Below are 18,134 nucleotides of genomic sequence, written 5' to 3' on the forward strand. Positions count from 1 at the left end.
CGGGGCGCCAGTCAGGGGCCCCGGGGTCACCGCCCAGGGCTCGCGGGAGGCCACCTGATGACTGGGACTTTCTCTAGCTGAGTCAATGCCAGGAAGAAAGCACCCCCCTTCCCCCCCGTTTCATAGCTAGCCACCTCGAGCCCTCGAGAGCCCACTTTCCTAGACTTGCCCAAGCGTTTGGGCCCGTGCCTCGCACCGGATGGCATCACATCAGCCTGCCACGGGGTAAGAGGGGACGACAGTAAGTTACAAACACCTTCGGAAAGGAGGTTGTTCCTAACTCTGAACTGTTTGTAGCTCTGAACAAAAAACATGGCTCTTTTCAAAAGTTTACAATTGAACATTTCCTTAATACGACTTTGAAACTTTACTATGCAGAAGAATAATGACGTTTTCCCTATTTTTTTGTTTTTAGTAGTTTACGTTTAACACACTACTATACTATAGGGTCTCTACTGCTGCCTGATTGTGTGTTTCCGGTGCCACATGAGGTGCATGGTTGACTGGTCAGTTCCTAACTCTGGTGTTCGTAACTCTGAGGTTCTGCTGTACACCAAAACATCACAATATTTCATAAGCTCTGCAGCTTCAAAACTCAAGATGATTCCACAAGCAACACAATGGCAGTCAGTCAGTGGGATCTAAAACACTTCTGTGTACAGTGACATTAATACAGTGCAGTTAGTGTGATTTCCTCCTCCCCCCCCAAAGCGTAGTTTTGTGTGAGCTGTGTACCTGGAGAATAGGATATATGCTGATATAACCCTCACAACAGCCGAATAGGAGGGACAGTCAAAGGTGGCAAATACGCAGGCTGTCCATTTCTCCCTATTTGGGAGGGACAGGTGTTTTTTCCGAAAGGTATGTTCTAGCATCTTAACTGAAGTGGTTGGAGTACTGAATCCTTAACAAAGCCATCCTTTTTCTGAAATATTCATTAGAAACTGAAGTTAAACAGGTATTAACTAAAAATGAACCAATAAAAAAAACTGCAAATGGTGTGAAAAAACTTTCTCCTTTCAATTGCTCAATACACAGACACATCCATGCATACATACATCTCATACGAAGTTATAATACAATAAATTATAACGGTGATTAATATATTTTCTTACATTTCTGGCTGCCTTACATGCTCTCTGACTGCTAAACTATTTCCTTATTCCATCATTGCAAACTCTGTCCTCAGCAGCTCTCTTTAATTAATCTGCCAGATAAATGTTTCCTCCTTCTTCCCCAAATGTGTATTTCCCAAAAATTACCACATCCCAGAGGCCCAACGTAAATGAGATCGTTATGGACTAGTAACCACTTAAAAATTAGCCCTGCAGGGCTAGAAACAGGAACCTTAAATTGTTGTCCCACCCAAGTTCCACAAAGCACAAGAATGGAGAGGGAGGCAAAAGGGATCCCCTTATTCTGGCACTATCTGTTCTCAGAAACAACAAGGAGTCCTGTGGCATCCTGATACTCTGTTCTTAGAGTAAATAAGAGCAGCCGCAGGGCAGCTCTAATTTATGTTCAACTGCAACATCCCCTAGATTCCATTTAATCAAGTAAGAACAGAAATAATTCTGTCTGGCTACACACTATCCCCAGGAATGTCCACGGAACCAGAGAAATGGATAGCTACCCCGACTGCTGAAATGGTTCTATTTCCTAGCGCAGACAAAGCCTGAGGCGGTATAGATGGAGGGATACAAGAAAGTCCCATTTAAATTATTAATAACTCTAAAACAATCCTTAAGTAGTTTTTAGAACATACATGGCAGGTAGAGCATGATGTAGTGTAGAATAATTTTATCAGCTCTCATTTTTTATGTTCTGCATAATTTGCTCATAGCTTCACCCCTTGTAATGCACTCATCCCAAACTCATGGTGACAAAACCTTTCTCCCACGCCATCATGTATTCCGCATAGATTACATATAAAATATATTCCTATTTGTTTAAATATTTTTGTTGTCAATATTCATCTAATTGACCTTTAAGGTATTAAAAGCAATCATTGCATTTTACTATAGGGCACATCTTGTTAGACCATTAGAATCAACAAAATTCTATCTACTTCCTAGCTCCAATATGTTGTTTTTTAAACAACCGGGAGAAAATATGTAATGATCTTCTATCCTCACCCCCTCACTGACAAGCTACTCTAATTAGAGTTTCTTGAGAAAAGACTACAAATTTAATCCTGCACTCTGCACAGCTAGAACTCCCATTGATTTAATGGGCCTACGTATGCAGAGACAACAAACCAGACATGTACCTACAATGATACATTTATCCAAGTGGGAGATAAAAGATAGCCCCAAGAAGTTCTCATAACTAATTTCAAATTTAATGAGGATGAAATTATAATTCTGAAAAGTGTGGGTTTTTTTAAAAAAAGATTTGCTCAGAATTATTTAAGATAGTGTGAATTATGAGAGAAATCAGGGAAACCAGAGATGGCATTTTTAGTGCCAGGCTATTTCTTAACACAAAGACAGGTTTCAGAGTAACAGCCGTGTTAGTCTGTATTCCCAAAAAGAAAAGGAGTACTTGTGGCACCTTAGAGACTAACCAGTTTATTTGAGCATGAGCTCACGAAAGCTCATGCTCAAATAAATTGGTTAGTCTCTAAGGAGCCACAAGTACTCCTGGTTTTTTTGCGAATACAGACTAACACGGCTGCTACTCTGAAACCTGTCATTGTCATGTTGTGTCTGTGATTAAACTGGGATAAAGGTGTGGGGATGGCTTACTGTAGGGGTGGCCAACCTGTGGCTTTGGAGCCACATGCAGCTCTTCAGAAGTTAATATGCGGCTCCTTGTCTAGGAACTGACTCTGGGGCTAGAGCTACAGGAGCCAACTTTCCAATATCCTGTGGGGGTGGGGTGGGGTTGCTCACTGTTCAATCCCTGGCTCTGGCACAGACCCCTTGCCCCCACTCCACCCCTTCCCACCCCCTCCCCTGAGCCTGCCGTGCCCTCATTCCTCCCCCTCACCCCCAGAGCCTCCTGCATGCCAGGGAACAGCTGATGGGGAGGCGCTGCTTGGCAGGGCTGCTGGTGGGTGGGAGGCGCTGGGAGCAGGGTGGGAGCTAATGGGGGGTTGCTGACATATGACTGAGGCTCTTTGGCAATGTACATTGGTAAATTCTGGCTCCTTCTCAGGCTCAGCTTGGCCACCCCTGGCTTAGTGGGATGACCATGCATTGGGAGTAGAAGATGAATGCTTGTGGGACAACCATCCTCTAGGGTTGGGGTAAAAGCCTACTGTCCCTGCCTGGGGCATTACCTACCCTATTGTCATCAATATAGCGCAAGTAGAGTAGGGGCTTTAGGGGACGAGAGCTGAGGAAGCGTTGTTCTAAATCAGCCATAAAAATGTTGGCATACTGTGGGGCCATGCGGGTACCCATAGCAGTGCCGCTGATTTGAAGGTATACATTGTCCCCAAATGTGAAATAGTTATGGGTAAGGACAAAGTCACAAAGTTCAGCCACCAGGTTAGCCGTGACATTATCGGGGATAGTGTTCTTGACGGCTTGTAGTCCATCTTTGTGTGGAATGTTGGTGTAGAGGGCTTCTACATCCATAGTAGCCAGGATGGTGTTATCAGGAAGATCACCGATGGATTGAAGTTTCCTCAGGAAGTCAGTGGTGTCTCGAAGGTAGCTGGGAGTGCTGGTAGCGTAGGGCCTGAGGAGGGAGTCTACATAGCCAGACAAGTGGTCAGTTTAGATGAGCTATTACCAGCAGGAGAGTGAGTTTGTGTGTGTATGGGGGTGGGGGGGATGTGAGAAAACCTGGATCTATGCAGGAAATAGCCCGACTTGATTATGTAAAGAGTTGTCACTTTGGATGGGCTAGCACCAGCAGGAGAGTGAATTTGTGTGGGGGGGTGGAGGGTGAGAAAACCTGGATTTGTGCTGGAAATGGCCCACCTGTTGATCACTTTAGATAAGCTATTACCAGCAGGACAGTGGGGTGGGAGGAGGTATTGTTTCATGATTTCTGTGTGTATATAAAGTCTGCTGCAGTTTCCACGGTAAACATCTGATGAAGTGAGCTGTAGCTCACGAAAGCTCATGCTCAAATAAATTGGTTAGTCTCTAAGGTGCCACAAGTCCTCCTTTTCTTTTTGCGAATACAGACTAACACGGCTGCTACTCTGAAAGCTGCGGAGGAGGCAGCTCTGGGGCTGCTGCCTCGCCCCAGCCTGCGGGCTGACAGCCGGGCCCCGCCGGTTGGGAGACCGGGGAGAAGCGGCTCCCGGGGCGGGGGCAGGCGGCCAGGGGCGCCGGGCCGGGTCCCGTCCCCCCCACAACGCCCCCACTTTAAGGGGATGCTGCGCCCTTGAAGGCGCCACAGCCAGGACCAGCCTCCTCCGCAGGCGCCACCAGCCCTGGGAAAAGAAGGCGCATGCGCAGCAGCACCAACCCGCCCCAGCACCACGCCTGCGCTCCGCCCCTCGACCTATGACCCTCCGCCCCCCTGGCTCTCTTGGCCCCGCCCCTCGACCTATGGCCCTGCCCGTCTCTCCTATCACGGTCGGCCTTCTGGGCCCGCTCCGTAGTGACGCCATCTCGGTGCGCCGGTCGCGTTGCGGGCGCCCCTGGCGGTGGCCGGCCGGGCTGAGGAGGGGAGGGTGTCGGTGGCCCGTGGGGGACAATGGCGGCCGCCTCGCTGTGGAAGGGGCTGGTGGGGATCGGACTCTTCGCCTTGGCCCACGCGGCCTTCTCCGCTGCGCAGCGTGAGTGAGCGGGGCCCCGCGCGGACGCCCCGTCCCCGGGCCGGGCGTGCCGCGGGCAAGGATCCGGGGTGGGTGAGGGGGGGCAGCTGGCGGGGGCCGGGAGCAGGACTGAAATGGGGGGGGTCTTATCCCCCATAGCCCCCCTCCCCCACACTCACTGCGCGGGCAGCAGGGAAAGGGGGCGGCTTGGGGGAGAGGAGGGGATTTGAGGGGGGAGAGAAGGGGGGGATGTGAGGGGATGTGGGGCTTGGGGGAGGATGGAATCTGGGTGAATACGTGTAGCCGGCATCGAGCTGATGGCGTGAGGTCTGGCATGCAGGAGCTGGACCAGGGTGATAGTGGGAGCCAGGGTGGCAGGCGGGGGATGGGCTAGAGTTAAAAGATGGGAGAGAGGTTCAGGAGGGCAATCGAGGGCCAGGTTGTTATTGAGGAGTCACTGGACCTCAAGCCATTTGCTCAACGGAAGATTTGGGAAAGCATTTCTAGCAGTGGGCTAGGGCACGGGAAGGAGAAAGCTGACGGGGGGGGGATACAGCACAGAGCTGAGATTGCAGCTCAGAGTCCATTTTTAATATATTCTGTGTAGGAAAAGAATTTGTAGAATGTAGCTAATCTCTTTTTAGTGCATAAATGAATTTTACATGTTTGTTTAATAGATGTCATTAATATGTTTAAAGCTGAACAGTATCATTTCTCAAAAATGCTTACTTATGCGGTCAGAGATCCAATTATGTTTTCTGATCGTTAATTCAGGGCTCTTGCTTGGAGAAATTACTGTTTCCTGAAAACATTTATTCTAGTCCATCAAAATGGTTCTAGCTGTGGTAATGGCAAATCTGAATATTACGTATTTCTGATTACTATCTATATAGAAATATCTTTATAATTCCAAATTCTCAATTTGTTTAAAATACTGTTTTTCAATGCTAGTGGGTTTTTGGGACACCAGATGCTAAAACCATCTCAGAATTGAGGTGGGGAGATAGGGGAACATGCCAACAACTAGTATTATATGATTTAAAGGTTGAGTATCTTTCCAGTTGCCCATGCTAGAAGCAAATGCTATTTAACCTTGATGGTTTGCGAGGTACTGAAGCTTGAAACTACCATTTGTCAGTGCTGCATTAGTTCCTTGGTGCAGCAATGCATTTGGAGTACTAGTCAGTGTCTGACCACAGCAACTGCTACAGTGCAGTTTCCAATCTGTGGCAAGAGAACCATTTTGCCAAGAGTATTTGAAGATGCTAGAGAGGATGGTCACATTATTTCAACTCCTAGTGCACAGTGGATCAAATTCAGCCCTGGTGTAAGTGGGTGCATCTCCCAGTGACCAAGATGGAGTAAACCATTTAGGATAATGTTTATAATTCAGAAAAAGGTGATATCCTTTAGAACCCAAAGTTATCTGAATTTTATGACAGACTAAGTTAAGGCAAAATGTGCTTTTAAAATTCCACACTATCACATAAGTATAAGTAAGTATAGCATTTACAAATAATTCCTCAATGATTCTTCTTTACACACAGTGCTAGTACCTTAATGGGTTATAGCCAACCCATCTGGAAAGTGTACCTATTTTTGAAGAATTCTGGAAGAGATTTGTGCTTCATGTGCAATAGTATTCCATATACATATTATATACAATGTCCTAAGAGTGTACAAGAAGGAATCGTTTATTAAATGTAGTATTATGCTGCTGAAGTAGTAAAGCAATTGCAGATTGTCTTGTGCAGAAACATGCTCTTCAGTTTACTAGTAATGATGAACAATTTAGATCAGTTCAATAGGGAACAGTGGCTATATATATTGCAATAAAATAGAACATCTAATGCCTTCTGCTGAAGTAGCTTTGTGATAATGCTGGCTGCACTACAGTTTAAGTAGCAATATCTGGCATTCATAGAGAATTCTTCCTGCATCTGTGTGCTCCATCATCAGCCCTCTTCCACCCTCTTCTCTCTTATGCAGAAAGGAGACTAAATTATTGCTGAAATTATTTATCAGAGCAGGTTTGGAAGATCAGATATGCTGTGTGAGGAAGCAAACGTGGAAACAAGATTAAATATGGCAGAGTTACTGGGAGTTAATAGTCCATGGCATAATACATAGAAACCCAAACACTCTTGGAATTTATATTGATTTGCCTTATTACAAAAAAAATTAATTTACCAGTATGTCTTTACTTTATAGATCGTTCCTATATGAGATTAACAGAAAAGGAAGATGAAACATTGCCGATAGATGTAAGTTACACATTTTCATGGTGTTTGGAAGATTTAAGACTAATAATATAGTTTGGGCTCTTGCTTTTGTTCCTGTTCATGTTTTTTTATTTGAATAATTGTATTTTAATCGTACAATCTTTCAAGTTCTCATTCTGCGTGAGAATGTTTCACCTACCAGTCCTAATGTCCAGTAATGCATTACAGCTCTTACAAAGAGGGTTTGCAAATCAGAATAAGTCCTGACTTCCTTCTCCTTCTTTAGAACTGTTGGTGAAACGTCACCTCTAGAACTTGGAAAGTCCTTGCATAAGTTTCTTATACTCTGCAGCATAAACATCTGCGTCCCTCTGGCATTTGTTGGCTGACATTTGTTTATTCAATACTATAGGTGCGGCTGTTATCCCAGCACAACCTGTTTCATTTACTTCAGTTTTCTTATTTTAGTATCTTTCTTTCTTGGTTGACCAATAAGAAAATGACATGCAGAAGCGGACTTCAAAGGTTGCGCCCAGTTGTCATCCTTGTTGACAGTGTTACAGAGGTTACATAATTTGTCTGAGTACCAGATTCTTCCTGTTAAAGCAGTAATTTGAGTGCACAGAACAGTGATTCTGACTGCTGTGAGGAATACAGAATCTGCCTGAAGAACTCTGAATTAGATCAAGCTGCCTAGCAGAGGGTATAAGTAGGGTGCCAGGAAATCCCCCTTCTGTTCCTGCTTCTGCTATTGACTTGCAGTGCTACCTTGAGCAAGCTACTTAATCCTTGTGTCTCAATTTCCTCCCCCCACTAAAATGGGTCTAAAATTATTTACCCAGTTTCCTAGATCACTGGTTGAAAAATGTGTATGTGCTTATTGTGAGCAAAACAGAATAAAAGATGACAGTTTTGTACAAGGGTTCTCTTATATTGTTTAGCAACCTCTGTGTGGTGTATTGTGTCTCTCTCTATTGCAGATAGTTCTTCAAACGCTGTTGGCCTTTGCAGTTACGTGTTATGGAATAGTACATATTGCAGGAGAATTTAAAGACATGGATGCCACTTCAGAACTAAAAAATAAGTACGTTGGGGTTCTTTCTGTTCGTTAACAGGTTTTTCTGTTGCTCTATAAATAAACTCAGTATGTCCTGTGAAATAGCAGCCCCAGAAAGGTTCTCCTTTTTAGCTCACCGCTTCTTGACAACATGCTGTAGATGTGATGCTGGGAAGGACAGGAAGAGCCAGGAAGCCACCACGCAATGTCTGGCTGGGGGATGTAGTGTTCTAGATAGGATGAGGCTACAGCAGTGACTGGGATACTTTCTGCCCTTCCTTGCCTCCTTCCTTGAGCCTCCTAAAAACCCACCTCAGAGTTGGAGTAGTGGAGTGAGCAGGTGAGGAATAGGGAAATAAGAGGTTACAGAACTACTCCTGTCCTGTGGTCTCAGCAGGGGACTGGGACAGAAGCTCTTCCCACCAACCATCTCTGCCTCAGTTTTCACATCAGTAAATAGGGATGACACAAACCCGCTCCTAAGAGTGTTGATGATGAATTAGTTAAATACTATAGAAGTGCTGAATTGTGATAGATAGAATTGTGTAAACCTGTGAAGGGTTTTGAATTGAATTTTGAGGTGGATAGGAAGTCAGATGGGCAGAAAACCTGCTCCTATAGAGAATAGTCTGAATAATATGGGACTTAAGTAAATCTATGAAAGATGGCAGTACAAGGGGGCCTGAACGTGAAGTGCTAGGAAGTGCGTGAGAATTAAGGGCGCTCAGCGTTATTAGCACTGAGGCATGAATATGGATTTTGGCTTAGGCAAGGTCAAAGGAGGGAGGAATTTGGGTGATATTTTGTAGGTAGTTATTAACACTTGTACATAAGGAAGCTGTAGAAGGGAGAATAAAGTTTATTAATGATGTGGGTGTTTTCAGTATACTGAACAATCGGCATATCTATATCTCCATAACACTAGCATCTTATCTTTAAAATTCTTAACATTTATGTTATGGCATAGGAAATTTGGGTAAGATCTAGAGGCTTAGCACCCCTGCCATTTGGTAACAGCACTTACTTCTTATTCTATCAATAAATACCATATTTTTACACTTTTGTGAAATGATCATTCCAAATCGACATTAATTTATTTTTCATGTTTATTTTAAGGACATTTGACACATTAAGGAACCATCCATCTTTTTACGTATTTAATCATCGTGGTAGAGTACTGTTCCAGTCTCCAGATATAGTGAATTCTTCTTCAAACCAAGATGCTTTGTCATCCAGCGCATCACTGAAGTTACGAAAACTTGAACCTCTGCGCCGTTAAGATTTTTACAGATTATAATAGAACAGGACACTGAGATGTAATATTGGAGTTGGGGATGTAAACACTTTTTAATTTCTGGAGCAGTATTTATATTGATCTTCCAGACTTTATAAAATATATATATATATATCTATATATATATCTCTTAGGACCTTCTTTGTACACTGTTAATGAAAATGACTGAATTGTGACTTGGCAATGGAGTGTAAGTTATTGCTACAATTATGCTGTGAAACATCTTTGAACTTTCATATATTAAACAACGTTGCGGTTGCATTTTTTTCATTTAAAACTATTCCTATCCTTAAGAAAAGGCAAATAAGTTTTTATTGCAATGAATATCCTTTGAAAAGAGGGAATGCTTTAGTGCTATTTATTTTCTTGGTTTGCTTGTATTACCCTTTATGGAACTCTTTCAGAAACAGTAAGTGCACTGCAGCATTTAGCAGCATGAAAAGATAGACTTTCTAGGAACAGGAGACAGACAGAAAGCTAAGATGCACCTTTTGGTGTATGTTTGAAACCTAAAAGAATGCTTTCATTCTTACAATGCTAGAAAAAAGTGGTTGTCAGGTTTTCTAACTCTTTGTTATCAAGTTATTGTTTTCTAGTTATCCTCCTGTTTAAAAGTAGATTCTCTCCTTCTCCTCCCAAAATTATCTGGGACTCTACATCTGGTATGTGTATGGGGGAGACAACTTGCTTCTTTTTAGATAATCTAATATGCTCAGCTTGTTTATTCACTGTATTTGTATTGCTCTCTTTGCTTGTGTATACAGGAACAATCGTGAAATGGCTGAGTAGTGTTTCAGTACCATAAGTGGCACCAGAAACTAGTTTATCTTTCATGCATTCTGAGAAGCAGTTTTCATAAGTATTAAGACAATATCCATTCTAACAAATTGTATGTGTTTTCCAATACTAAGGTGCTATAGGGATTAGCACAGGAAGGGGGGTTAAGTGGGCATGGTGTAACTAGCCCTGAAGCATCAAATTAAGCTAACAAAACTGTTACCTCTGAGCCATTAGCTGACTTAAGATAACTGTTTTGAGGGCACATGTTCTTAAAACATGACATAGCCTTTAACAGTTACTGTTTTATAATTTTTTTTTAAAAGGTTGGTTTTACTGTTAAACTTTGTTCAACTCTGGCATTTTCCATTGGTAACTGAAAGCTTCTCTTCTGCTTCCATGACATAGCTAAGACCCTGTGCATTGCATAAGATGCTTTACAGGTCCACCTAGATTTCTGTTTATTCCCCCTTAAAGCTCTCTCACCTCACCCTGCAATATTTTTATTTTTAAAAATCTATTTTATTCAACCCAGCAATCTGAAAGTTCAAAGGCAAAACGCGTAGGAAAACTAAGCACCTTCTGCTGGTCCATCCTATTGCCTGGGCTGCCATGGTGAGAGCAGCAGTATGGATGGTTGCTCTGAGTAGTTGGATTTTCACTTGAAGGTTCTTTGGGTTGGTTAAATATTCAGAAGGGTTATTCTGATCATTTAAACGTTACTCTCCAATCCACTGTGCTATTTCCCAAAGTGCATTTGGCTCTCTTTCCTTGGGAGTCACAAATAAGCTAGATTAATTGATGGCTGCTACCACTAAAGGCCTCATGCTGCCCTTTTAACTTAGAACAGTGCTGGTGTACAAGGAGAGGATTGCTTTTTGCCTTGGCAGGGTATGTGGAGGAAATGGATGCAGACTTAGGCTCCATCATGACTTGCTAGCTAGGGAGGAGCAAAAGTGGTATGGGAGATGGAATGAGATTCTCATGCCATTAGATTAACGACAGAAGAGGTGAAGAAAGAAGGCAAGAGCCATGTAACCAGCCTAGCAGACTGATATTTCAATTGTTTGGCAGTGTACTATTTGCATAATGTCTTGTAGAGCAGGGCTGCTCACCTTTTAATATCTAGGGAGGCCATGTTCATGCTACTGTAAGGCCCACTCAGTGCAAAATGTGCTACAACGTGAAGTCTGGAGTCCTGCTCAGAGCAAATGTTTGTTTCTCAAGCCCTCAATGTTGCAGAGTTTGAGAGCTGCAAAGCACCTTGGTGGCTACATGTGGCCTCTTAACCACATGAGGAGTAGCTTTACTCTTTAGCAACAATGGTTACATCACAAAGCTGTACAAATTATTTTTTTCTTATCTTGCAATGTCCAATAAATAACATCCTTACAAAGCTTTTAGTGGTGATTTTTCTCCCAACTATCCTGCACCTTGTCACAGCAAGGTGAGTGAGGGTTATCAAGAAATTGTCCAGCTAGTAGTTCTAAAGAAATAACTTTACTTTGCCTGTAGCATCTTTGCAGGGAAGTTCTTGCATGCCACTTTTCCATTACAGTGTCAAATACATAAAAAGGGAATCAGAGCAACACCATGTCCTGGGGCTAAACAAGCTTTTAGGATTGCTAAATCATTGGCCTGCATTATCTGGCTGCCTTCACCATTCCTAGTCTATATCTCAACAGCCTGAGTCATATATATTCTTCACATGTGAATTAATACTATATTTAATGATGAGCAAGCTCATTGGAAGGCATGTGCACTCAAGATCTTGTCTCCTTGGTGTCTGAGTTGTTGAGCAAAGTTCCACCCCTGCTTCCTAAGGCCAGAGATAAACACTGGTCATAACTGCGTAGTCACATCTAACTCATCCCATTCCAATAGGTATCTGAAGGCTGTAAAATTAGCAAAGAAAAATTTCAATTTGCTTAACTACACCTTTAAATGTGGTTGTAATAGAGAGATCACTGTTCAGCTTTGTTTACTATACTCCCTTCACTCTATTAAATCCCCTGTCTCCATTCAGCACCTTAAGTACAAACACAGTCCTCAGTACAGTATTCAGTGGGGGGGGGCACTGTATTGCTGTGGATTTGCTCTGGGAACCAGCTATACTGCACTTATCCCTGGGGCATTCACGCTTACGTTCCTGTAGACCATTTTCTGTTCTCAAAAAGTGGCAAGGAAACAAAAATATGTTGCACCATCAACAGCTTTGAGTGGGCCAAATGGAAATATTTCCCCAGCTCATCCAAGTATTTCCAGGGCCTTTACTCTTGGTATCTACTTGGCTAGTGTACATGGCATATTTCTGCTCAAGCAGCATGCTTTATTAAATACTGCAAAGATTAATCCCTTCAAGCTGGGCCACTAATTAGCATTTCTATTCTTTTGGTTGCAATTTGAATCCAGATGAACTTCTGTGCTGCTGTATTATCTTTCCCGCTCCTCACTATTTAATGTAGGTCCACCAGTGATTTTGGATTTAAAAAAGTGGTGCTGTCAATCAACTGTTTGATCGAATGACGATGGGACAGGGGCAATAGCTTCTGTGAGGAAACCTTAACAGTTCCTAGCCCCCCTCCTCTGGTACAGGTTGTTAGGGTGTCTGTTTTTTTATGGATCTCAGCTGGTAGAAGTGTCTTTTCTCAAAGATTGGTCAAATAGGCTTCAGCAGTTACATGTCTCTAAAATAGCCACTAATTACACTCTTCTTTTGCTTCCAGCTCTGGTAGTCATAACGGAGACTGATTAGTCTCTGGAGAAGTTTGTAGTGTAACAGAGCTGCAAACATCTCTTTAGTGCAGGAAAACAAGAGACAATCTGAGATTAATTGATGTGGCTTTATTTTTAGTACTTGGTATGTGGTTTCACCCCCCTCCAGCTGTAATCTATTTTCCTAGAGCAGTGTTTAGATCTCTGTGAGATGGGTGTTAGACCCTTACCAAAGATTTGACACTGAATAAGTGACTATTTACATGTAAGCAGGTGACACAAATGACTTCTCAATCTGAAAAAAGAAAAGGAGTACTTGTGGCACCTTAGAGACTAACCAATTTATTTGAGCATGAGCTTTCGTGAGCTACAGCTCACTTCATCGGATGCATACCGTGGAAACTGAAGTGCTCCTGCACCATTTAGTTTTTACCTCCTTGTGCCTGGTGGAAGAGCCATTCAAATTCCAGCATTCGTTTCACTGCCTCTTCTCCATCTCTATGAAGGAAGAACCCTACAACCTATGTCTCTGAACTAGTACTTTAGCCACAGGCCTCTCAAGCACCTTCGGCTGTGACTCAGCAACTCCAAAATTATCCTGGGGTTTAGTGTCTCTCAGAGCTTCCACCCTGCAGAGAACTTGATTCCAACCACCAAAAGGGGCAAACCATTCAGGGCAGTTCAGCCTCAGAAAACAGCAGCTAAGAATGTCTGAGCCCTGCCAACCATAGTGCAGCTTCACCATTGCTGGAATACAGGCACGTTTTTCTACTGTACATGCACCCTAGGAGTCGGCATCCTCCCCTGCTTCAAAGGGGCAGGGAGACCTGCAGCTTGGGTTACAGCTGCCTTGTCATCACTAGTTAGTGCCTCTCGTGATCCCAGGGGATGGGTAGGGAAAGTGGGGGTCAGATATTTAGAATGCTAAAACAAGCAGAAAACCTGTACCTGCTCCCTGCCTTATGATGCAGCCCTGAGGGCACACATTACTTTACTTTGCCTTGCAGTTCACACTGAAGCCTCTCAAGTCACCCAGGTTTCAGAGTAGCAGCTATGTTAGTCTGTATCTGCAAAAAGAACAGGAGGACTTGTGGCACCTTAGAGACTAACAAATTTATTTGAACGTAAGCTTTTGTGAGCTACAGCTCACTTCATTGGATAGGAGACTATCAGGACAACTTTAAAAGCATGGGGAAAGGACAACTCCCCACATCTCAGCATCGTCTGAGATGTCCGTCCCCAGACTTTAAACAGGACAAGAGGGTTTATTTTATATAATTACCACATATACTTGTTCATTACCCCGTTCATTTATAAGCCGACCCCCCAAGATTGATAGGTAAAAAATAGTAAAAACTTTATGACCCTTTCATAAGCCAACCCTATATTTTAGGGGTTGGCAAAGTTTGGCTCCCAGCCCGTTAGAGTAAGCCACCAACGGGTCGGGACGTTTTGTTTACTTGTAGCGTTCATAGGCACGGAGCTCCTCAGCTCCCTGGGGCCGCGGTTCGCCCCTCCCATTGGCTGGGAACGGCAAACCGCAGCCACAGGGAACTGAGGGGCTCAATGCCTGCAGACGCTCCAGGTAAACAAAATGACAATGTATTAGATATTCAATTCAATGATTTCATAGAGTTTAAAATCATCAAATTTTGGTGTAGACCCGTTTATAAGCCGACCCCTACTCTTCGATGCATCACTTTTTTACCAAAAATATTCAGCTTATGAACAAGTATATACGGTACTCACTTTTTAAACACAGCAGCATAATCGTAGCTACAGTTCACACCATGGTGCCAGCAATCTCCATATAGCCCACCCGGCTTGACAGCTCTGATTCAAAGATAGGTCTGAAATGGAGTTGGAAATGTCCACTACAATCCCGCATAGTAAAGACTCAGTATTTGGGTATTTTACATGGGGCCAGGTTGAAACACATTATTAGTCCCAGCCAGGCTTTTTGACCTACTATATCAAAATTGGCCACATAGGGCCAACTTCTGGGGTTTGCTAGCTGACCCCAGGCCACAGAACCATCCCTTTTAATCTGTGCAGACAGACAATGAAAGGGGCGTTACTGGAATTTTGAAATAACAGAGTTTCTGTGGCTAACTACCAGGCTTACACAACAACCGATGAAGCAATGTGAAGAGCAAATTCCAGCCAAGCACAACTCCCAGTGCCTCTGCCAAAGGCAGACTCCCTTTCAGCTCACATGACAGAGCTGCTGCCCAGTCTGAGTCTCTGCTGAGGTGGGTGCTGGACTTATTATTGGGAGTTCCTTAACCCAGAGAGACTCAAGAGTGAGGGACAGAGATAAGAACTTTGCTGCTCGTGTGCCTTGCATGCTACCCCTATGGCTCTAATGCCCTGCGGCCTGATTGGCCCTTGCCATTTAGACGGTTTAGTTACAGTACAGAGTACTATCAGATCAGACTAGTAACTGTTCCCCCACCTTGTGCTGGTGTACATGACAACACATGGGAAAATCCAGCCCCCAGAGCCTTGGTCCAGTTCGCACTTGGTCTGGGATGGATCTTGTGAGGAAAGGCTTTTCTTGTGTGGTTCGCATATGCTGGTCGGAAAGCTAGAGGGGATCTTCCCGAGACAACAGCAGGGCGTCTGCTCACCCTACCTCCAAACTGTTACTTGGTTTGGATTGTGCTCGCAGCACTGGCTTTGTGATATTACCATAGAACTCTGCATTCTACTACGTATAACAACAGTAGTAAGGGTTAGGCAGAAATCAGCTGCTTAGCAGAGGGCTGGGTTTCTAATCAAAAGTCAAACAAGACTGTACTGGAAACCTTGGTGATACTTTAAGGTGGTTGCTTAACACATGGAGTTTTCTAGGTGTCCCTAAAGCCAGCTTCACATGTGGTGTAAATTGGCAATTGTCTAGAGTGCAGAGGTGGGCAAACTACGGCCCGCGGGACCATCCTGCTCGGCCTTTGAGCTCCAGACCTGTGAGGCTAGCCCCCAGCCCCTCCCCTGCTGTTCCCCCCACCCCTGCAGCCTCAGCTCACCATGCCGCCAGTGGGTGGTGGGGCTGCGAGCTCTTGCTGGGTAGTGTGGCTGGCTCCGGCCAGGCAACGCGGCTGCCAGTCCTGGTGCTCTGAGCAGCATGGTAAGGGGTCAGGAAGTGGAGGTTGGATAAGGGGCAAGGGGTTCTGGGGGGCAGTCAGGGGACAGGGAGTGGCTGGATAGGCATGGGAGCCTGTCAGAGGGTGGGGATGTGGATAGGGAGCAGGGCAATCAGGGAGCAGGGTGGGGGTTGGATAGGGAGTGGGGTCCCCAAGGGGCGGTTAGGGGAAGGGGGGTCCCTGGAGGTGGCAGTCACGGGACAAGGAGCAGGGGGTTTGGGTGGGTCAGAGGTTCTGAGGGGGGCAGGACGTGGGAGAGGGAGGGGGCCAGGCTGTTTGGGGAGGCACAGCCTTTCCTACCCAGCCCTCCATACCGTTTCGGAACCCTGATGTGGCCCTCAGGCCAAAAAGTTTGCCCACCCCTGGTCTAGTGGCTGGAAGTGACATAAGAGGGGAGTAAAAAGAAAAGGAGTACTTGTGGCACCTTAGAGACTAACCAATTTATTTGAGCATGAGCTTTCGTGAGCCACAGCTCACTCACGAAAGCTCATGCTCAAATAAATTGGTTAGTCTCTAAGGTGCCACAAGTACTCCTTTTCTTTTTGCGAATACAGACTAACACGGCTGTTCCTCTAAAAGAGGGGAGTAGTTTCAATGTGATTATCTCCAAGTAAGTTATTGATTCACAGAACGACCCTTCCTGGGAGCAGGGCCATTCTCCCTTTTGTAGAGGCTGGTGGGCATTTTGGAGACCCGCACTCCCAGTAGGACCAGCTGCAGCCTTTCATTAATCCAGATCTCCCATTGCTAAAAACACGGCACTGTGAGAGCGTGCACAGGCAGCCAGCACGCACACAACATGCTGCTGGCCAACCTTCTCTACCACTGCAGCCATCCCTGGTGGACCAGGGCACAGAAATACCTTCAGGTCTGGCAGCTTGAGCAATCTTCCCCAGACAGCACCAGGTAAGTCTTACCTCCACTGCAAGTCTGGTCCGGGGGCTGATGGACTGGAGTTTCCTAACTGCCTTTTTCAGTCGATCTGAACCCCAGCAGTAAGAGCATAGCCGGGGGGTGTAGAAGGGAAACTGCAGCTTTCAGAGGGTTAGAAACAGGAGGGTCCTTCAGCAGGGAAAACTGCTGGCAAAGTCCAGTTCCCTGGAGACCCTATAACTGGAGGAAACAGTTGGAGGAGAGTTAACGAGGATGCTTAACTATGGTGTTGGAGATTAAAAATCACTTGTGGTACAAATCTCCAGGCCCACTAGTGACTTCAGTAAGTCTCATCTTTAGAAAGAGCAGCAGTGTAGTATGTATGTTAATCAGCCCATCACAACAAATGTCTGAGCCCCTCTTCAACAAGCTCAGCATTCGACGGGGCTCCTCTCTCTAAAAAGAGGGCTTGATTCACACCTTTTAGATTGCCTGGCGGTTCTAGCGATCACCACCGATCCAGGCAGGCAAAAGGCGAGTTGAATGGGGTCTATATGGGAAGGACAAATACCAATAGGTCATGAACTTCAAATAGTTTTCTGAAGTTACAGGAATTCTCCTTTCACGCCTATCGTACAGAATCCCAACATCTGAATGCCTCACCCTCCCCTCCACAGCTCAGACATGCTAAACAAGAGGGCACACAAGCTGGAGCCTGATGGTGTCCATCCATTAGGACATTCCCCGAGAGAGGGTCCACCAATCACCTCCCTCTGATTCCTGCCCAGATTCCAAAAGGGCATGAAAGCATGTGGCTATTTATTGGTAGACCAAGTAATATTGGCATGAGCTCCTGACCTCTCTCCATTGCCCTGTGGAGGTCACTAACCAGACCAACACTGGCATATCCAAGGGCCTCGAAAGGAGAGGGATCCAATCCTCCTGAAGGGAGGTTAGAGACTGGGCAGTAATTGGTTAGCTCAGACAAGAACAGCCAGGCCACACAGTGTTTATGGGTCACCAGCCACTTGCACCTCCTCCTTGGCAATGGACCAGGCACTCCTCACCAGCGGGATGTCAAACAAATACCTCCCAAACATTGCTGCTAGTGTGGTGGATCAAAGTACCCTGACTGTTACTTTTAGGGCAGCAGACTGGGTGCAGAGAACCCCGTGAGCGTTTAGTCTGAGGGTACGATGAGCACTGCTGCCACTATGTCAAAGAACAAACCGGAAATAGAATTGGCGTGCTACAAAATCCCAGTCGATTTAAAACCACCATCCCCCTGCAAGAGCTTTTCGCATTGAAAGAAAAGGTTAAGGCAGATTGATTT

At 44.9% G+C, this 18,134-nt stretch overlaps 1 protein-coding gene across 1 annotated transcript; it reads left to right on the top strand.

Annotated features, from left to right (window-relative positions):
• The first annotated feature begins 4,584 nt into the window (after positions 1–4,584).
• Positions 4,585–11,466, top strand: MMGT1 (membrane magnesium transporter 1). Its single transcript, XM_048862907.2, has 4 exons — positions 4,585–4,741; positions 6,932–6,984; positions 7,923–8,026; positions 9,116–11,466. Exons 1-4 carry the CDS (start codon positions 4,660–4,662, stop codon positions 9,276–9,278), a joined length of 402 nt encoding a protein of 133 aa, XP_048718864.1. The 5' UTR covers positions 4,585–4,659; the 3' UTR covers positions 9,279–11,466.
• The last annotated feature ends 6,668 nt before the right edge of the window (positions 11,467–18,134 follow it).

This window comes from Caretta caretta, chromosome 9 (genome assembly GCF_965140235.1).
Source record: "Caretta caretta isolate rCarCar2 chromosome 9, rCarCar1.hap1, whole genome shotgun sequence".
Lineage (NCBI taxonomy): Eukaryota > Metazoa > Chordata > Testudines > Cheloniidae > Caretta > Caretta caretta.